This window comes from Erpetoichthys calabaricus, chromosome 3, assembly GCF_900747795.2.
Source record: "Erpetoichthys calabaricus chromosome 3, fErpCal1.3, whole genome shotgun sequence".
Taxonomy (NCBI): Eukaryota; Metazoa; Chordata; class Cladistia; order Polypteriformes; family Polypteridae; genus Erpetoichthys; species Erpetoichthys calabaricus.
In genome coordinates, this window is record NC_041396.2 from 132,396,886 (window position 1) to 132,419,588 (window position 22,703).

The following is a 22,703-nucleotide window of genomic DNA, read 5'->3' on the forward strand; positions in this document are numbered from 1 at the left end:
TTAACTTATTAATCTAAATGATTAATTAATGAACTTATGGAAGGAGTAAATCTCTGAATCATCCAATTGGTTTTCCTCAGCTTTTAAAGCAAAAACAGACTTTATATTATATGTTAAAGCCTATAGCGATAACAGCTTTCAATGTAACATAATTGTAGTTTTAGTTTAATGTATAAGACAAAAGTACTATGGTTACTTTCATATAAGAGATACTAAAGATACACACATTAACAAATAAACAACAAGCACAAAGCAAAGATCTGAACTAAATATATACCTAAACCAATCCACAAGATAAGAATACATTTTGTTACAGTGCTTTTAATTAAATTTGTTTGTCACTGGTGTTAAACCATTGTAAGCAACTTGCTCAGAGTGACACAGTGAGTTAAAGGTGAGGATTAAACTGACATTGTGGTTTTAAGTGAAGTTATTCAACCACTTTACTGCACTGCCTGCCTAAACTTGATGTGTCAATATGGCCACACATGTAACCTAAGCAGAAACTAATTATAAATTCCTACAACAGCTTAAGCCAGTGGCACATTACACAGCTTCTAGTAAGAGAAGATGTCAAACATGTTGGCTGAGTTGCTGATATCAACACCTGAGTATGTCAAAGTAAACAATGAGAAATCTCAGGGCATGATAAATTACACAATTCTGTCACAACATTCTAGCGCAGATTCATTCTGTAGTTGCAAAGTATTGCAAGCTTATCCTGTTTCTGATAGCCAATAATGTGCTGTCTGATGGAGTGGGTGCCTGTTGCTGGGTATGTAAGACTACTCAACTAGTGTTTACGGAATTTCTCTACTCTCTAAGATTAGAACATTAGAAAGATTTATACAAGAACAGGCCATTTAACCCAATGGAGATTGCTAGTCCTATCCATTTAATTCCTCCAAAATAATATCAAGTTGAAGTTTTGAAGGTCCCTAAAGTCCTACTGTCTACCACACTACTTGGTAACTTATTCAATGTGTCTATTGTTCTCTGTGTAAGGAAAATTTTCCAAATAATTGTGCAAAATTTACCCTTAATTAATTACCAACTGTGTCACGGTCTTCTTGTTGAACTCATTTTAAAGTAACAGTCTCTATCCACTGTAGTCCATCCATCCATCCATCCATCCATTTTCCAACCCGCTGAATCCAAACAGGGTCACGGGGGTCTGCTGGAGCCAATCCCAGCCAACACAGGGCACAAGGCAGGGAACCAATCCTGGGCAGGGTGCCAACCCACCGCAGCACTGTAGTCCTTTCTTTCATATTTTTCAACACTTCAATCATGTCAATCTCCTTTTGCTTAAACTGAAAAGGCTCACCTGGTTTAATCTTTCCTCATAACTCATCCCCTGTAGCCCTGGTATCAGTCTAGTCACTCTTCTCTGGACTTTTTCCAGTGCTTGTATGTCTTTTTTGAAGCCTGGAGACCAAAACTGCACACCGTACTCCAGATGAGACCTTACCAGTATGTTATTCAGCTTGAACATAATCTAATTTGACTTGTACTCTACACATTGTACTATATACTTTATATAACCTAACATTCCGTTAGCCTTCTTAGTTGCTTCAGAACACTGTGTGGAAGTGATAGTTGATAGTGACAAGTCAATTACAACTCTTAAATCCATCTCCTAAGGTGTACTTTCAAACCTTCCATTATATTCAAATATCACATTTTTTCTTACTATGTGTAATACTTTACATTTAGTTACATTAAATTTCATCTCCCACAAATTTGCCCAACCCTGTATTCTGTCCATGTCCCTCTGCAATAATTCAATGGTTTATTTGCCAATCCTCCTAGCCTGGCATCATCTGTAAATGTAATCATCTGTATCTTGTTATTTGTATTTCTATCCAAATCATTTATATATATTAAAAATACTAGAAGGCCTAGTAGTGACCTCTGTGATACACCACTCTTAACTTCTCCCGATTCTGTTAAGGTTCCTCAGACCATCATCACCCTTGGCTTTCTGTGTTTTAGACACCTCTGCAACCATCTACACACTGCACCCTGTACTCCCTCTTCTTTTAGTTTGATGCCCAAACTTTCATGTGGTACTTTATCAAATGCTTTCTGAAAGTCAAGATAAATGGTATTGTATGCACCACTCATTTTGTTGATTCCTTATACAATTCCAGTATGCTAGCAAAACACAAACTCCCTCATTTGAACCCATGATTGCTGTTCAGCCATGTGTTGCTCAATCTTATCCTTAATAATTCCTTACATTAATTTACCTGTGATACATGTTAAGCTTACTGGCCTATAGTTGCTTTTATCTGGCTGATCACCTATTTTATATAACAGTACTGTAGATGTGGCCCCACAAGCACATTAGCGAAAATACTGACACAAAAATGACAGAATCAGTAGAAGCTGTGCAGAGAAGAACTACCAAGTGCATTCCAGGACCAAATGGCATTCCCTAATCTGAGAGGCTATGTGAATGAAGCCTCTTTAGTTTAAGCAGGATGTCTTAATCCAAATATTTAAAAAATCTCAAAGTCATTCAATAATATATTACATCAGAATTCTTTCGATTAAACACTGAACCTGGCACTCAAGAACACTGGTGAAAACAGGTAATACAGGATGTCAGGAACAGTTCTTCAGAATAAGAGTTTTCATTTTAAAGTATCTGAATAATAGATAAACAGAATAAAGAGATAATAGGAACACTATCTATTAGGTAACCAATCAAGCTTGATTGACTGAATGGTCATTGTTATGTCAGTTATTCTAGTGTAAAAATATATGTGTAAGACATAATAACATTACCCATTCATATCTTTCTGGAACACAGGTCCAGGGCCAGGCACTCTTACTGTCAGATAATTATCTCAGTTTCCATAACAAGACCAATTACAGACCAAGTAACACTCGGAGACAGATCATTGAGGCACCATCTGAACACCCACTTTTGAACAAAGAACTATAGTTCAATGACTGGCAAGATTATGGATAAAATTTTGCACCAGTTCTCAATCATAAAATGGGCTCATATGCACCAAAGAAATCAATGGAAAGATTAACCATACCTGCCTTTGAAAAACCCTTGCATACCCCAACTCATTGCTTCCTCTGTCAGCTTACTGCTGTCCACTTGGTGGTAATTTCTGCTTGATAGCAGATGCCCAGTGCTTATAGAATGTGACTAATTACAAAGACTAGAACAATTCCTTCTACTCCAAAGGGTAACTGGTGCAGGACTGGAAAAATGGAAGACCGTTTGTAAAAAGATTTAAAGATTTGAATGAGGGATGCCATAAGTCCAAACCTTGCTAAGATAACAAGTGGAACGCCGTACATGGAGTTATGTGTTCTCCTTGCTAGTTACAGGAGCTGACTGTTCACCATCTGACCCAGCAGGTGTAACTTTGATAGCAACTGAGGATACTGTGAGTTTGTATCTCAAAAAGAAAATTAAGTACTGCCTGAAACTAGATTGTGTGACCAAAGAAAAGAAGAAGACAAACTCCTGAAAAAAAAGAAAGAAAACCACGCTGAAGATCTTTCAATACTGTATGTCTGGAGAGAAATTACCAGGAAATGACCAAAGCATCACCTACACCAGATCATAAGTACACCTGCTTTAATTCTGAGAATTATTAATTATAACTTAATGTTCAAATCAATCCTGAGTCCACCAAACCGGACCCCTTCAACACCCTGGCTGCGCCTAGAAATTCTGTCCATAAAAGTTATGAACAGAATCGGTGACAAAGGACAGCCCTGGCAGAGTCCAACTCTCACTGGAAACGGGTTCGACTTACTGCCGGCAATGCGGACCAAGCTCTGACACCGGTTGTACAGGGACCGAACCGCCCTTATCAGGGGGTCCGGTACTCCATACTCCCAGAGCACCCCCCACAGGATCCCCCGAGGAACACGGTCGAACGCCTTTTCCAAGTCCACAAAACACATGTAGACTGGTTGGGCGAACTGTAGACTGGTTGGGCGCAGCCAGGGTGTTGAGGGGGTCCGGTTTGGTGGACTCAGGATTGGGTCACTGCTTTTTGCAGATGATGTTGTCCTGTTTGCTTCATCAGGCCGTGATCTTCAGCTCTCTCTGGATCGGTTCGCAGCTGAGTGTGAAGCGGCTGGGATGGGAATCAGCACCTCCAAATCCGAGACCATGGTTCTCAGCCGGAGAAGGGTGGAGTGCCCTCTCAGGGTTGGGAGCGAGATCCTGCCTCAAGTGGAGGAGTTCAAGTATCTCGGGGTCTTGTTCACGAGTGAGGGAAGAATGGAGCGTGAGATCGACAGGCGGATCGGTGCGGCGTCCGCAGTGATGCGGGCTCTGCATCGGTCTGTCGTGGTGAAAAGGAGCTGAGCCATAAAGCAAAGCTCTCAATTTACCGGTCGATCTATGTTCCTACCCTCACCTATGGTCATGAGCTATGGGTAGTGACCGAAAGAACGAGATCGCGAATACAAGCGGCTGAAATGAGTTTCCTCCGCAGGGTGTCTGGGCTCTCCCTTAAAGATAGGGTGAGAAGCTCAGTCATCCGGGAGGGGCTCAGAGTAGAGCCGCTGCTCCTCCGCATCGAGAGGAGTCAGATGAGGTGGCTCGGGCATCTGATCAGGATGCCTCCTGGACGCCTCCCTGGTGAGGTGTTCCGGGCACGTCCAACCGGGAGGAGGCCCCGGGGAAGACCCAGGACACGCTGGAGGGACTATGTCTCCCGGCTGGCCTGGGAACGCCTCGGGATTCTCCCGGAAGAGCTAGAAGAAGTGGCCGGGGAGAGGGAAGTCTGGGCATCTCTGCTCAAGCTGCTGCCCCCGCGACCCGACCTCGGATAAGCGGAAGAGAATGGATGGATGGATATTCAAATCAAAGCCAGCTAAAATATGATGTTATTGGTCTCAATGTAACTGAAAGGTAATAAACTTGTGAAGGATAAGTTCTACTTGTTACAAGTTTCTTTCTAAACCCATTAAGAAAATTCAGTGCAGCATCTCACACACAAGCACACACAGAAACTGTGTGTGGGGCGAGGTAAGAAAATGCAGACTAAATGTGAGTAAATGAGCACCATGGTACATAACAGAAGCTTAACAACTAGCTAAAGAACTTATCCAGTTTGACCACATGAGTTGAAAGATCAGAATTCATAGGATATATTCCTTTTTATATAGGAGAGAAAAATATCTGTCTAAGCCAAGAGATAGAATTCATAAGCTATGTGCAAAAAGGAGAAAAAAGTTCAACTAAGCTAGCCTAATTTTATTTTTTCTGTTGCTTGCTTTTGTCCTTTCCCACTTTTAATATATATATAAAATATATTATATACTGTATATATATATATATATATATATATATATATATATATATATATATATATATACACATATATATATATATATATATATATATATATATATATATATACACTCATTTAAATATATATGTATATGGTTGCATATATCAATTTTCTATTATCCATATGTTATATAACAAATTTCATTATTTTGTTTAGTAAACTAAACATATCTGTGTTTTTTGTGAAATATGTCAAAACACAACTGAGAAAGTGAAATTATTTATGTAGAATTTCACCCATTTATGTGTCTTCCTGGCTGGAAAGTGAAATAGAGATCTGGCACTCAACCTACATTGATTTGGCATTCCCTGGGTGGCGTCTTGTTAATTGTTTTAATTAGTTACTAGAATTGCCAAAGGCAAAACTGATAGTTAATTACTTGAGCAATCAATTCAACCCCATTCCTGCATATGTAAACAATTTTACATATCTGATATTTTACAATTCCCTAGATATAGTTGTCAGCCAAATATACAATAATAATAAAGTAATGATTTGCCTGTCATTGCCAACAAATAGCTGGTTAAAGCACTTAAATACTTAAATAGCTGTTTAAGAGTAAAAGAAGAAATTATATTTTCTGATTTGTAATAAGGAGGTGAAAATAGTAGTAACCATATTTTACTTCCAATTGAGAAACTGGCCTGAATAAAAAGCTCCACCATCAGTTTAAGACCCATAGTTTAAGTTTGTCTAGTGTGGACCTTGTGTTCTTACCTTGTGTCCTGATGTCCATCTTGAGCCAGCTTAACCATGGTCTGGAGGATAACGTCAGGGCCATCTCGGACTCCTGTCAGGAGTCGCTCGGGCCCAAGTGATTCCACAGTTGTTAGCATGTGTTCTGCAGCACAGCTTCGCACTATTGAATTGCGCTGACTTAAATTAGAGAAAACCAAAGCTAATATTAGACAATTCACAAATGCTGATATTTTTTTAATGAAAAAGACATTTTTAACAATGAAAATTCAGTTTATTTTCATAGACAGGTTTCTACTGTCTCTCTCAAATGCAAAAGGGTTTTTAAGTAAATAGAATTACACCTGATTTTGCTTACACTTAGCCATGGTCGTGTTATCTAGAAGAATTTGTTGCTAGTTTTCTTATGCATTGAAAGTTGCTTTGTCAGTTGAGCAAAATTACTTACGCAGCTCCTGTGGCAATAAGAGCAGACAGCATTCGTCCAGGACTGGCATTCTCAACCAACATGCTCATGGCTTTTTCTGCAGCATCACGTAGGAACTCACTGGTGTCTCCAGTTTTCAGAAGCAACACACGTGTCAGCTCCTCTACCTCAGGGTCAACATTACGCCCTACAGCTTTGAACACCTCTGAAAGGGTCCTCATAGCAGACCGTGCTACCTTTGATCTCAGGTTATTAACCTAATAGCAGACAGAAATATTTCTCAGCTATTAGCAACTATACAGTGCAAGATTGCTGATTTAAATTGAGATGTGCACATTACATTTAAAAATATATATAAATTAATAAATGTTTCAGTCTATTATGATTTTTATAGGTAATCTGCTGATCTGCTTATTACTCAGTGTTGAATTGATATATTTTGTACAAAGTATATAGTTTCAGCAGTTAGTCTTTACAGCTGGTGGCAAAGATACAAGATATTGTAGTGTGTCGTGAGACCTGGCTAGCGTGTTTTGGATGGTACCAAGACTAAAAGGTAGTAGGGTTCTGTTACAATAAAGAAAGCATGCCTGTTTATTATTTCAGTGTGGACTTTTGCATACTAGAACAAGAAGTCAGTTTTTATCCTTGTCATCTATGATCATGATCTCTGGGTATAACTGAAAGAATGAACTACTAATGGGTTCAGACAGCCAAACTGAAATTTCTTGGTTGCTGTGGTCATTCTCTATAAGAGATTAAAAAGCTTAGTGATATGTTAGGACCACAGGGAAAATTAACCTTCTCCAAATCAAGGGGAGTGAAATTGGGTGGTGTGAGTATGTAGTGAGGGCACCCAAAGGAGAAGATCTAGGGGGTACACTGGTAAAATTACATTGCTGGCTTGTAAATGCTTGGAAGCGGACACTAAATATAGTAGGGCCTGGTATGTGCAATTCACAGTATTGCCACAATTCTCTTAAAACAAACAAATATTTAAATGATAAAAATGTTAAGTTTTATAATCAAATCACTGTCAGCACGAATGTTTCTGTAAAACTCACCTCTTGAGTAACAGCTAGACAAATATCATGAAGTTGTGGCAATAATATGTTAGAGTGCCATGATGCCAGTTGCCTCAGTGTAAACAGACCTTTCCTCTTCAGCTCCCTGTTGAGTTAAAACCATGTTGTACTGAAACACAGTTTAAACAATTCATTTTACACTAATTAAGTCTAAATAAATGGTATTTTAAGAGTATTGGCAAAAATGAAAAATATGAAATATAAAATTCCAGAAATAGCTTAATTTGCATGTTAACATGTGCTTACTTGGTTGACACCTTTATTCAAGTTCACTTAAAACATTTATGGTACAACTGGTTACATTTCTTTTGGTTTTCCATTTGGAGCACAGGCAGGTCAGGTGACATGCTGATAGTCACACAGTGTCAGTACAGGATTTGAACCCATAGCCTCAGGGTTTGGAGTCCAAAGCTTTAACCACTACACCACACTCCCTGCTTTTTTTATTAAAGTATCCATCCATCCATCCTCTTCTGCTTATCCGAGGTCGGGTCGCTGGGGCAGCAGCTTGAGCAGAGATGCCCAGACTTCCCTCTCCCCGGCCACTTCTTCTAGCTCTTCTGGGAGAATCCCGAGGCATTCCCAGGCCAGCCGGGAGACATAGTCCCTCCAGCGTGTCCTGGGTCTTCCCGGGGCCTCCTCCCGGTTGGACGTGCCTGGAACACCTCACCAGGGAGGCGTCCAGGAGGCATCCTGATCAGACGCCCGAGCCACCTTATCTGACTCCTCTCGATGCGGACGGAGCAGCGGCTCTACTCTGAGCCCCTCCCGGATGACTGAGCTTCTCACCCTATCTTTAAGGGAGAGCCTTATTAAAGTATAGCATCATTCAAATGGAAATACAGAAATTTCAATTTCTGGAAATTGGTTCACACAATGCTTTATAGGATCACTGGACAAACTCTGAGGCAAAGAAAGCGTGCTACTTCACATCAGAGTGAAGTAAGTTTTGTTTCAAAACAGTCAAAATCATACATTTCAGAATTTTTCTACTATTATAGATGGAAAAAGTTTACCTATTTTACAATGTTAAACAATTCCTGGGCAAAGTGAACATCTAATATAGCCTTTTGTTTCCAGCCAGACTCAAAGTAATTGTGGACATTCAAGCCCAAATTTACAGCATCCCAGAGAATGCTGAAGTGCTGCATATAAAAACTTTGCGTAGATGATAAATAAGGAGCTAACAACATTTTTTAAATTACTTCATCAAAGAGTCACTTATCATATTTTAGCTGGTTATTTTTATAACAGTGAGTTACATTACAAAAGTACAGTGATAATAGAATGCAATTATATGTTTTAGTAGACTACGTTAAATACATAATTTTCATAATTTAAAATTTCATGTATTTAAAAGTGCTTCTTAAACTTGTTTGCGGTGGCTCTATGGCTTTCATAAACTGTAGATTCCAATTAAAGCAATGTAAAAACAAAATTGATTGATGTCTGTTGTTAGTTGTTGGTTATTAACGGTGTATGACTAATTGTAGTTCAGATTTTTAAAACATTAACATTTTTGAAAGACGTACCTGAAAAAGACTTAAAATCTCTTTTGAAATTTTCTGGTAAAATTGGTTGCCCCCGTGGACCATGATTGACAGCAGGTCTGGAACTTTACCAATAAATTATAATGTCAAAGAACCATTGAATCATTAGACTGTGAAGATAGTGCAGCCATGAGATTGTTTTAAGTGTAACACACTGTAAATACTGAGTAATATTGTATTTGTTTGCTCTATGCTTGCAGAGCATCATAATTACAAATTCAAAATTGCACCAGATTTGAGCTGGTGTACCTCGAGATTCTATGCATGTGTCTTGCCCAATGTTTAACTAAATTGAATTAGGGATCCATTTTGCCATTGCTAATAGAGGAAGATATCCAAAATAAACACATTAATGTGAACTCTCTCATGGTAAATTTAAGACAGTAAACTAATCCACAATTGAAGTCACACAGAATGTTTTTCTGTTCTAATATGGATGAGTTCAAAAACCTGCCAATGCCAATCTGCCAGGGGAGATTTTGAATTTCCAAAAATTTGCGCAGCATGCTGTATTTGAGATATCTCAACAAAGGTTAAACATTCTTTGCAGGATAAATGTGCCATAAAATATGACCACTGGGAGCTGAATAGTTTTATTTGGACAGAAAGACATGGTGGAGGCAGTAGGTGCTTTTCACATTGTCTGTGAATGCACCTAAAAAAAGAAGCTGCAAAGAAAAAAACAGCTAAATCAGGCATACAAGGCAAATAATTCTTATGAGGACATGTCAGCAATTAGTAAAACGGATATTAAGAAAGCTAAAAAGCAACTTGAAAGAAATTTTGTGGAAAAGGCAAAAGATGTCGAGGAGAAGGCAAATTCCATCAGGAACAATAAGAACAAACAAAATCATACAGTAAAACAGTAAATGCACTAAAACACACTGAAGATTACATTTGTGAAGAAGGCTATAACCTACCAACACTAATAGGGATTATCAATGAGGTATTTAATACAATATGCAGAGGGGGAAGTGCTGGTTTGATTAAATATGCTGAAATCTCTGAGACAAATTAACTTTTCCTAAAGTACTTAAAGGAGGTTAATGCGTACATACTGTATATAAATCAGTGATGCTTATTTTCAGAAAATTACTGCACACAGTGGAAATTCAAAAGTATTAGAAGCTAGCAAATATTATTCCTTTATATAAAAAAGTGACCAGGCTAATACAAGTAACAATAGGTCAGTAAGTTTAATATACATCATTGGTAAAGTGATGGAAGCCATTATTAAGTAAAGGATTAAGAATCATGTTACACAAACAGATGTATTGCTAAACAATCAGCATGGGTTCAGATGCTTATTTCTGTAAACCTTAGAGGAAGACACAAGATAGAGAGGGAAAATTATATAGTAATCCCTCCTCCATCGCGGGGGTTGTGTTCCAGAGCCACCCGCGAAAATAAGAAAATCCGCGAAGTAGAAACCATATGTTTATATGGTTATTTTTATATTGTCATGCTTGGGTCACAGATTTACGCAGAAACACAGGAGGTTGTAGAGAGACATGAACTTTATTCAAACACTGCAAACAAACATTTGTCTCTTTTTCAAAAGTTTAAACTGTGCTCCATGACAAGACAGAGATGACAGTTCCGTCTCACAATTAAAAGAATGCAAACATATCTTCCTCTTCAAAGGAGTGCTTGTCAGGAGCAGTGACTGTCACAGAAATAGAGAGAAAAGCAAACAGATCAATAGGGCTGTTTTTCTTTTAAGTATGTGAAGCACCGCGGCACAAAGCTGATGAAGGCGGCAGCTCACACCCCCTCCGTCAGGAGCAGACAAAGTGAGACAGAGTTTGTTTTTCAATCAAAAATCAATACGTGCCCTTCGAGCTTTTAAGTATGCGAAGCTCCGTGCAGCATGTCGTTTCAGGAAGCAGCTGCACAGAAGGTAGCCACGTGAAGATAATCTTTCAGCATTTTTAGACGAGCGTCCGTATCGTCTAGGTGTGTGAACAGCCCCCCTGCTCAATCCCCCTACGTCAGGATCAGAGAAAGTCAGCGCAAGAGAAAGAGAAATGTAAGCTGGGTAGCTTCTCAGCCATCTGCCAATAGCGTCCCTTGTATGAAATCAACTGGGCAAACCAACTGAGGAAGCATGTACCAGAAATTAAAAGACCCATTGTCCGCAGAAACCCGCGAAGCAGCGAAAAATCCGCGATATATATTTAAATATGCTTACATATAAAATCCGCGATGGAGTGAAGCTGCGAAAGGCGAAGCGCGATATAGCGAGGGATTACTGTATTACTTATTATGATTTTCAGAAACCTTTTGATAAGGTACCACATGAGAGGTTAGTCATTAAAGTCAATGAAGTGGGAATTCAAGGCACAGTGTGGAGATGGGTGCAAAACTGGCTTTAAAAAGTTATGGTAAGAGGAACTTTCTCAGTACAAGGTGATGTTAAAAGTGGTGTCCCTAAGCATGCAGTACTAGGGCAATTTCTCTTTTTATTATATATAAATTATCTGGATAGGAATATAAATAATTATAGCTGTTTAGGTTTGCCAATGATACCAAACTAGGTGGAATGACAAATAATCAAGAATCAGCTAAATCATTATAGAGGAAAAATTAAGTGAATAGGAGTGACAAGCTTTGTTAGGCTGAATAGCTAAACTGTTTGAATGTTCTAATGTTATACATGAATTTTTAAAATTTTACTTCCTTTGTTTGGAAACAAAACATTATAACAGAACATAACCCAATCAAACAAATGAAAATAACAAAGCAAGAACAATAGTATGTTTCAAAAACATGAAAGTCAGCATTAAACCCCAGGTTAACCAATTAATAAAGATACAGAACTAATGTAGGGCATATTTTAGGGCAGAGAGCTCTAATCTGCTGCCTCTATACATGATATTCACTTATTTCATCCTTTTTTAGCCTATGTAATATTCAATCTATGGAAGTCATTAGGTATTGAGACATTTGATCTCTTAATTGATAATATATTTATTCTCTGTGAACTATTAAACTCTAAATATAATCTTCCAGCAACACACCTTTTATTCTATATACGGTGCAAATTAGAATCTTTGTCAAAAGCAATCTGCCTCGCTTCCTTCATCTTTTAACTATATCTGTCCCTGTGATGATACTCAATAGTTTGGATGAAGATTGAGACAACATTTCCAGAAAATATCAATAAATTTCAAGACATTTTACCTCATGATGATCTTAAGGAAGCATGAGAAAAGGATATTTCAATCAACATTTTAGAAAAGTAATATAATCCAACGACTGAAAGCTACATTTTTGTGCAATATGCCCTATGCACACCGTAATTCAAGCAAAAAATGTTTATTGTTCATATATATGTAACATTGTCTAAAATCTATCCAAGGAAGATCCAAACTATAAGTGATACCACAACATGCCTGCATTGCTAGGTCATATGTTGAAGGAATATTTTACACACAAACAGTTATGGGCAAAAAAAGTCTATTTCTTAAATACCCTTTGATATAAAATGACTTATAGTGCTTGAACAACAATATGCTCAGTAATGCCAAATGAGATAAGACTGAATTATGAAAGATCTTTTGAGATATCCTGTGCAATACTATTTGAACAAAGTCTTATTTTACTGTGCTGGAAGAACACAGGGTTCCATATTTACTTTATGAGGATCTTTTAAAAAATCTTTTTCAAAATTTGACAAAAACTCATTAATGTAATTGTAAAGTATACATTCTGGGGATGTGCTGAACCTTTCTATTTTATTTTCCATTTTACTTTATATGAAGAACCGCTATACATATTTTGCAAATCCCTGTGAGTTAGGATGTGGTTGCATGCTGTGTTCTGTTTTATTGACTCTCTTCAATACATAATAGTATAATTCTTTAGAATTGTGGTATATACAAATTTGCCACATGAAATTGTAGTATAATCAGTTCAGTTCATATTTATTATTATTTGTACAATGTAAAATGTGTTATGCCAAGCAGGCATAAGACTTCAGTGGGTGACTGGAGGACAAGGATATTGTCATAAAACCCTAGTGAGAATCAGAAACAGGACAAAAAGTATCAATGACCTAAACCAAGAATGTCATATAATGTATTAAATTGTATTATTTCTTATCTTAATTTTGGTGTCACAAGCAACGATCAGAAATGTGCAAGTAGCATTTTCTTAATTAAAACCTTTACTTCTTCAAAGTGCATGTGTCCAGTCAGATACAAGGCTTTTTTTCTTCACATTGGGACCAAGGTACCCAGTAGCTCTATTACAGAATGCAAGAGTGGGATAGCTATTTTATTAAATTTATAAAACATGCTTCATTTTAGAATTAAATTTCATGTGGTAAATTAAATATATGCCATGATTGTGAAAAATAACTTTGACGACCTTGGCTTGTTTACACCAGTCTCTTTCTGTCTCCATATTCATATAATCAACTGCTGTGTTTTGCTGTTCAGTGCATTATTGTTCTATGGTAGTTCTGAAACCATTGATCCTCTTGTCCCAAGAAAGGTTTACTCTGACATAGATTAACATAACAACAAATTACAATAATTGTCATAAACACACAACAAAAATTGTAACAATCAGTACAAAAAAGACACAAAACTCTGTCTCAAACTAACATTCGGTATCTTTTCAGAATATTATGGAAGATGTCACCAAAAGCTGGCAACTTAATGGACAAACAAATGTTTATCTTACAACTAGAGCAATTAATTTTGACAAACCAAAATTTGATTACAGCACCTACAAAACTTTCCTAAATCCAATAAACTTAAATTAGGCCTTTCCCGCAGCTACAAAGAATAGAAATTCCTCATACACTGTATTTTAGTATAAATTTACAGTGACATTCTTTTCCGCTGGCAAGGATCATAATGCTACTATCCTTCACATCCAAATCACCTGTCTGTGCTTTCTATAGTAATTTCTGCATTCACATGTACAGTAACTATGGCTGCCTCCTGGGAAAAAGCTCTGTGCCGTGCTATTACAACAATTTTCGATTTAAATCAAAAGGCAAAAGCAACATGCAATACAATATTGACATTTAGCACATACAGTGGATTCAGAAAGTATTCAGACATTTTCACTTTTTGAACACTTTAATTATAATGGACAAATATGCCATTTTTGCCCTTCAATTATACTCAATAATCCCTAATGACAAAGTGGAAAAATGATTTTAAAAAGGTTTGAACATTTCTTAAAAATCAAAAATGGAAATCTCTCATTTATATAAGTATAAATTGCAAATTTGTAAAATTAAATTTACAACACAGAATGCGCAGAAAGTGAAGGATTCTGAACATTTTCTGAATCCACTGTACATACGGTATTCCATAGTTCTGTTAAATGCAGTTTTTGATACACACTGTTTCCGACAATATTAGAACTTTAGTATTAAGACCTTTGCTAATGTCAGCAAATACTTTTTGGTTTTTCCCAAAAATCAAGACCCCTTTGATCTCTAGTACTCTCTATTCAATCAATTCCATTCTTGTCCAACACAAAAACGTCAAACAGATGTTAAAGCATTTTGGGTCCTTCTTCTCAGCATCAATTTCCTCCTTAGATTTGGAACAGACATTTTTTAATACTGGGGAAGGGGTGAGCTATAAAACTGCGGTGTGAGGGCAGAAGGCATAAAAATGCTGATGGATGTTAATTTTCTTAAGGACAAGTATTAGAGCATATGTTAATGTTTTATTTTTGTAGAGTAAAGGTTTGCCACTGCATTTCACTGTTCTTCACCACCACAAAACATTCTTGAAGGAAGGGGAAAGAAACTATTGTGTTATGTAAGTTATATCCCTTGCTCAAGAGTCTTTTCTTTTATGTGTTATTTTTTGAACTTTAAATATAATTTTTTAAAATGTATTGTTTTTTTATTGATATATCATGTATTATCATGTATCATATCAATTATGTATTTCATAGTTATCTGTCTTATGTTTCATGTTGTCTGTATATTGAGCACAATGGAGTGGCCGGCCCCTCCAGTGCTGCATTTGGATTTAAGAGCTTGGTGTGCTGCAAGTCAGCTGCTAAGGCATTGTTTATGCTCATGTTTGTTCAGCTAATTTTAAATATTCACTTTTGGTTTGCTTTTTTTTTTTTGGATTTTGTAAGTGCTTGTGTTTTTTGATCATTCTGGTCCTTTGAGGAATAACTTTGATTTCTTACACACTAAATTTAGTTTTTTTAATATTTTTGTTATTAAAATTATTAATTATAAGAACTTTGATTCTATCATTTGATCCAGGTGCTTAAATGGTTCATCTCTATCTTTTGAATTTTTCAGCAATCTATTCAGTTTGACTTACAAGGCTGTTTGGGACCAGACTGATTTTATGTAAGTAGTGAGGCTAGCTTTTGAATTAAATTTTTTTGTTTGTTTTTTTTGAGTGTATTTCTACTGCTATTTACTCTTTGTATTTAGTATTTGAAAATACTCTAAATCAAACAGCTGCAATACAAATGTAATGAAATAAACTTGCTGACCAATCATTGTGTTTCAACAATGTGAGAGCTTCTGTTAAGCTTGACTCTGGATGAGTCAATGGTCTTGTTTCTTCACCCTCTGAATCTTCTTCTTCCTCTTCAGTGTCAGGGATCAAACTTGCTATAGGTAAAACTGCAGGCAACAAATAAAACAAGATCAACACACTCCATGGTATGCAGAGGTTCAACAAATAATGAATACATCTGGATGCATAATTAATTATACCTATTATGTCCAGAATTAGAGATCTTCACAACTAATCCAAAAATGTTAAAAAATAAAACTAACAGTGAAAAATATTTGAGGGTCTTCAATGAGAAAAATAATTGATCAGGATGTCTAGCAAATACAAAGAAAAGTCATTTCAGGAATGCCTTTACATTTTGTTAACATTACTAATAAACCTATTATCGAAAAAGCTCCTCATAATGATATTTAACTTGATAATTAGAAAATTAGATTTATTGAGTTGAGACAATACAATACTGTAGTGATACAAGTACCAGAAGAGTGTCTTCGCATGAGGTTAACAGAAGAAATGCTGGGTAGAGAAGAACGACTGACTCTCCTCCGGAGAACAGTTCCCATACTGGAACGCCGAAGTCGCAGCCCACTCGGTGGCAGAGATATGGGAATTGGGGAAATGTATTCATCTGGAAATAAATGAACATTAATTGTATTAATGCAACATAAGTTTGGAGAAGACACTGAGTAGTAAGAATCAGATAACATGATAAAAATTACTTTGATTCAACTCTGAACTCTCCTCTGTTTCTGGGTCAGGTAGTGGGTCTGACTGAAGGTTACTAGTTATTGCAGGGAGGTGCTGAGGTTGTGAGTCAACATTGGAATTTGCAGACAGTTTTCCAGATATCTGTGACTGAAGGTCAGTGGTAGGGTCTGAAGAAGACATGGATTGTGGATCATTAGGGTGGTTGGAATCCTGGTCATTAGTTAACTGCTCTGTGTTCCCTTTCTCTTTATCCTGCCATGGTTGTTCAAGTTCTCTCCTCCACCTTTGCCGAACCTTCTCCTGGGCAGACTTAGAGATGAGCATGTTAACCTAAAGAGAATTGGAAACTATTAATGTAAAAATCAATGAATCAATCATTAGTTAATTGTTCCATCAATTAATCACTTGCAATGGGCACATATAGAAATTAATTGTAAACTTTACTTTTATTTCTTTTCATCACTTACATGGATCCTTATTGAACAAAAAAGAATAAAAGTAGGATTTTATACACTACTGGAAAGTGATTTGAGGCAAAGATGAAGTCTTGACAGAATTTCTGCATTTTCTGGCCATTGTGATAATTCTGGGACTTAACCATAAATACAGCTCACACATCTGTTGCTATACAGTATTCTATCAAACAGTGAATTCAAAAAATAATTTTAAGAATAAAAATAACAAAGACAGAGTATATAGCTTGCAATGGACTAATGCATTTCTTTGAAACTGCAGAGATATGCATTGCCCTTGCAATCATAAAATCTGAATTAAACAGAATTGCAAAATGAATGACTGGAGAATAACTCTCAAGATATATACAACTTGTAAACTGATTTTACAATGCCTATCTATTCCTGTGTCAGTAGTATAAGCCAGGCACCTTCTGTCAAAATGTCAATCAAATTTGATTGATGACCTTAAGCCACACTCCTTTTCTCTGATTGGTGGATGTGGAGGTGGGTCCCGCCCCTCCACCTGATTGGTGGATTTGAAGGATGGTCCCGCCCCCTGGCGGTGGATTGGTGAAGGACCACCTGTCCCCACCTTAATCCCACCCTCCTACCTGATTGGTTCTCTTTCTGTCAAGAGCCGTTTGATGGATGTCTTGCCCCCATCCGCCCCCCGCCTTCATCCCAGCCCCCCTGCACCTGCCTGGTTCTCCTTTCTGTCAAGAGCAGACTTGATAGATGTCATTCTCACCCCCAGACCCTCAATCCAACCCCCCCCCTTCATCCCGGCCCCCCTTCACCTGCTTGGTTCTCCTTTGTGTCAAGAGCAGACTTGATGGATGTCTGTCACCCTCCTTCACCCCCAGCCCCCTCTCCCGAAGACAAGTCCAGGCCTGTTCCAGCCGGACCCTCGACATGTCTGTGCAAGTTCCTATCCAGGCCCTGCCGGCCACACCTGTTGGTGGCCCCACAACACCCTGCCTCCTTCTCCCGAAGACAAGTCCAGGCACGTTTCTATCCAGACCCTTGTCCCCAGGCATGAAGGACCTGCCTCCGTCCCCGTTCAGGCAGCCCCTGAAGACTGGCCCCTTCCACTTCCATGCCCACTTCTCCTGAGGATATACACACACATGTTCCAGCCAGGGCGATCTACCTTATAGCCGTTCCTGCCTATACTGCTTTGGGTAAGAAACCCTGTATCTATTATTTAAAATATCTATCTAACCTTTGCTTTATCACTTGTAAACCGCTTTTATTTTATCTAAGTCAAGCCGCCTTCCCCATCTCACAGAAAAAACAAATGACAGGTTTCCCCTGACAGGCTCTACGCTGAAAAAGCCTTTACCTCACACAGCTGGGTGCTCAAAGCCCACAGAAATACAAGTTGACAGGCTCTCTCTCTCTCTACACAGAGACTCTCGAAGCAGGCAGGCTCTGCGCGCCCTCAAGCCGGCCAGGGTTGAAGCTCTACGCGGACCTGAACAGTCACATGTCTACAAACTGTATGTGTCCCGGAGCGCAGATAGATCAGACAGTGCTCGCCACTGGAAACTGCTAGCCCCCCTGCTGCGTTTGTCCCTGCACGCATGCTTGTCAACAGCTGTGCGTAAGCCCCCTTCCTCCAAACCCATGAGGCTGGGGGGTGCGCAGCAACTTTTTTCCATGAGAGGTAAAAGATTTTAATGATAACGTGTAAAACACGAGATAACTAGTTCAATACAAGCCTTGTAAAAATCACACAGAGGTATGCAGCAGTTCCCTTTTAAATCACCTATAAAAAAATCTAACCTTGGATGTATAATTTATATAAAAAAGTATATCTAAAACAAGCTCTTTTTCCATCCAATACCTCCCATTTTAAATATAGTTTGATACAGTGCATCTGGAAAGTATTCACAGCGCATCACTTTTTCCACATTTTGTTATGTTACAGCCTTATTCCAAAATGGATTAAGTTTATTTTTTTCCTCAGAATTCTACACACAACACCCCATAATGACAACGTGAAAAAAGTTTACTTGAGGTTTTTGCAAATTTATTAAAAATAAAAAAATTGAGTAAGCACATGTACATAAGTATTCACAGCCTTTGCCGTGAAGCTCGAAATTGAGCTCAGGTGCACCCTGTTTCCCCTGATCATCCTCGAGATGTTTCTGCAGCTTAATTGGAATCCACCTGTGGTAAATTCAGTTGATTGGACATGATTTGGAAAGGCACACACCTGTCTATATAAGGTCCCACAGTTGACAGTTCATGTCAGAGCACAAACCAAGCATGAAGTCAAAGGAATTGTCTGTAGACCTCCGAGACAGGATTGTCTCGAGGCACATATCTGGGGAAGGTTACAGAAAAATTTCTGCTGCTTTGAAGGTCCCAATGAGCATAGTGGCCTCCATCATCCATAAATGGAAGAAGTTCGAAACCACCAGGACTCTTCCTAGAGCTGGCTGGCCATCTAAACTGAGCTATCGGCGGAGAAGGACCTTAGTCAGGGAGGTGACCAAGAACCCGATGGTCACTCTGTCAGAGCTCCAGAGGTCCTCTGTGGAGAGAGGAGAACCTTGCAGAAGGACAACCATCTCTGCAGCAATCAACCAATCCGGCCTGTATGGTAGAGTGGCCAGACGGAAGCCACTCCTTAGTAAAAGGCACATGGCAGCCCGCCTGTAGATTGCCAAAAGGCACCTGAAGGACTCTCAGACCATGAGAAAGAAAATTCTCTGGTCTGATGAGACAAAGATTGAACTCTCTGGTGTGAATGCCAGGCGTCACGTTTGGAGGAAACCTGGCACCATCCCTACAGTGAAGCATGGTGGTGGCAGTATCATGCTGTGGGGATGTTTTTCAGCGGCAGGAACTGGGAGACTAGTCAGGATAAAGGGAAAGATGACTGCAGCGATGTACAGAGACATCCTGGATAAAATCTGCTCCAGAGTGCTCTTGACCTCAGACTGGGGCGACGGTTCATCTTTCAGCAGGACATCGACCCTAAGCACACAGCCAAGATATCAAAGGAGTGGCTTCAGGACACCTCTGTGAATGTCCTTGAGTGGCCCAGCCAGAGCCCAGACTTGAATCCGATTGAACATCTCTGGAGAGATCTTAAAATGGCTGTGCACCAACGCTTCCCATCCAACCTGATGGAGCTTGAGAGGTGCTGCAAAGAGGAATGGGCGAAACTGGCCAAGGATAGGTGTGCCAAGCTTGTGGCATCATATTCAAAAAGACTTGAGGCTGTAATTGTTGCCAAAGGTGCATCGACAAAGTATTGAGCAAAGGCTGTGAATACTTATGTACATGTGAGTTCTCAGTTTTTTTATTTTTAATAAATTTGCAAAAACCTCAAGTAAACTTTTTTTCACGTTGTCATTATGGGGTGTTGTGTGCAGAATTCTGAGGAAAAAAATGAATTTAATCCATTTTGGAATAAGGCTGTAACATAACAAAATGTGGAAAAAGTGATGCGCTGTGAATACTTTCTGGATGCACTGTATAAGCCTTGTAAAAATCACATAGACGTATGCAGCAGTTCTCTTTTAAATTATGTATAAAAAGTATTTCCAATACAACCCACATTTTAAATAATCAGCTGCCCTAAGGAAACACATTGCGAAAGCATGGCGTTTAATTTTCAAAAAGTTAGACTGCCTTAAACAGATCGGACATCTGGGGATAGAGAAAAGCACTTTAAAACACTCTTTGGCAAGCCACTCTTTCCAAAGCACATCGCCACCAGCTCCAGCAGCCTGAAGCTAAGGGGGGTGGGGGTTCAGTGTCGATTCACACTTCAGCTGTTAGTCCGGCTCAATCCTTATGCTGACACAAAAGATGTTCACACATGATTACTTTAACATAAGTTCGTATCTTCCGGGGTCAGTTTAAAACGAGCTTAAAGTGAGGCCAGACATTTGCTAAAAGAAATCTACGCATGACAAAGGCTCCTTTTTAAAAAATACTGGACTTTTTGGTGTCTGACCAAAGGTTTAGATGTAAGTCACCAGTACAATGACCTATTAAAGACAAAATGGGGCGTCTTCTTTCTAATTTTAATGACATTCTATTCTCCAGCGAGTCCCAACAAACCATGATCATGGTAAGGCCTATTCATGATTATTATAAGCATTAAACGAGCATGTTTTAAAACGGAGGGATGAATCCTTGTATTTTATCCTTAATATTAATATTTCCAAGTTGATTCTCCGGTAACTCCCTTTTAAAAATGATATTTGTTTACAACGTGCAGGATTTAATTAACAGCATGATATGCATGAGCGCGCTGATGTGTGTATAAGTTTTAGCATTTTATATTTATATCTACCTATCTAGCTATCTATCTACCTATCTATCTACATGTACGACAATTAATGTACAAATTCATATGACTGAAGCAAACAATATTAGTTTTTTCTGTTACCGAAACGGCCTTTACAATCAAGTAGCTTTTGTCTCAGCGTCTGAAAATTCAAACAGAGCCTCTTCTCTGAGAATATTCAGGCCTGGTTTAAAAGCGCAGGCCGGGTGTGTAATAGCTCTGACATAAGACGTCAGTATTCTGAACTACGTGCAGAAGGGCCCGCTTGTGAAATGCGTACTCTTTCGAATCGGACTCCCGCTGTAACCGGTTGTTTTCTGTATGGAGCCGCCTGTTTTTTAAAAGTCTGAGATAACAAAACATTTTTGCTTTATAAACTCTCATTTGGACAGTTGGCTGGAGACAGCCTCCAGGGGTGAACAGGGAGCAGGAGCTTTATGGCAACTGTGTTTCCATTCATTTCGCTAAATGAAATATAATTATCGTTAATACAGACTAGTAGACTTAAAGTCCGGATGATTTTTAGACGTATCAAGTGTATTGTTGAATCACTGGGTAAATGATTATTATAAAATGTACCAGTATTTATGAGATTATATCTTAATACATAGGGGATCTGAGATCACGTTGTCTGATTTCATTTAAGTCTTTAGATTTTAAAAAGTTTGCTTGCGAGTGTATTCATATTTATACTCGCGATCCTATTAAACTAGTAATGAAAGGAATGGACGTGCTTAATAGGGCCCCGAGAAACCGTCCTTTCTGATTTAAAAGGGTTTTTTCTTTTTAATGGTAATTTTACCACTGAGTATTATAACGGCGCAACGCTGCTTCTTCAGCAGAGGTTTTTGAGTGTGTGTGTGTTTACAGGATCTGTTTTAAGCTACTTTACCAGGCATAGAGTATCCAATATATTAACACGGTTCTAGGCAGGGTCTATTGAGGATCAGGAGTTCACATTCTTTTTTCTCACCAATGCAATTGGGGTCTGCCTCTTTTTAGATTTAGTTTGTAGGGACAGCATTTCTCAACCTTTACGTATTTGCGACCCAAGTTTTCATAACAGTTTTAATCGTGCCCCCCTAGCGTTTTTTGAAAGGAGCCCCCTAATACCAATTTGTTCTTTTTTAATTAATGATATATAATAGATGCATATTTTATTATACCTACTTAACTTTTATCGACATTTATCTAACTCTATATTTTTCTAGTATCAGAATGTAGTTTGAGTTAATTCGTTTTGGTTTCAATAGATGTATTTTTCATATTTTCGATTCTTGTTTTCTTTTTTCACTTCTTCGCGCTCCCCTTTTTGTTACTTTGCGCCCCCCTAGGGGGCCAGCCCCACAGTTTGAGAACCACTGTGTAGGGGTTGATTTGTAAAACACTCTGCGTCACTTCAAGTTAAATTAGATTTGATCGGTTATTCAGCGGTCCAGCAGTGTTCCATTTTTGTTATAAATTGTATTTAGTATCTCTTTATTTACTAAACATTTTATATGTTGAATAGAAAACAGTTAATTTGTTCAGGCTTTAACTTAAAACAGTATTTTCATCAACAGGCTACGAACACTTTGGTACTTAGGGTGCTTTGTATAATTCAAAGTTTTAGAAAT

At 38.2% G+C, this 22,703-nt stretch overlaps 1 protein-coding gene across 1 annotated transcript in view; it reads right to left on the reverse strand.

Annotated features, from left to right (window-relative positions):
• The window catches only part of LOC127527241 (uncharacterized), a 162,664-nt gene that overhangs the window by 10,369 nt on the left and 129,592 nt on the right, over window positions 1-22,703 (reverse strand). The window contains exons 11-16 of the mRNA XM_051925326.1: window positions 16,335-16,653; window positions 16,094-16,243; window positions 15,590-15,722; window positions 7,527-7,632; window positions 6,484-6,719; window positions 6,057-6,215 (exon numbers count right to left, since the gene is read on the reverse strand). Of these exons, the coding sequence (XP_051781286.1) occupies window positions 6,057-6,215; window positions 6,484-6,719; window positions 7,527-7,632; window positions 15,590-15,722; window positions 16,094-16,243; window positions 16,335-16,653 (1,103 nt within the window). The remainder of the gene's footprint in view (window positions 1-6,056; window positions 6,216-6,483; window positions 6,720-7,526; window positions 7,633-15,589; window positions 15,723-16,093; window positions 16,244-16,334; window positions 16,654-22,703) is intronic.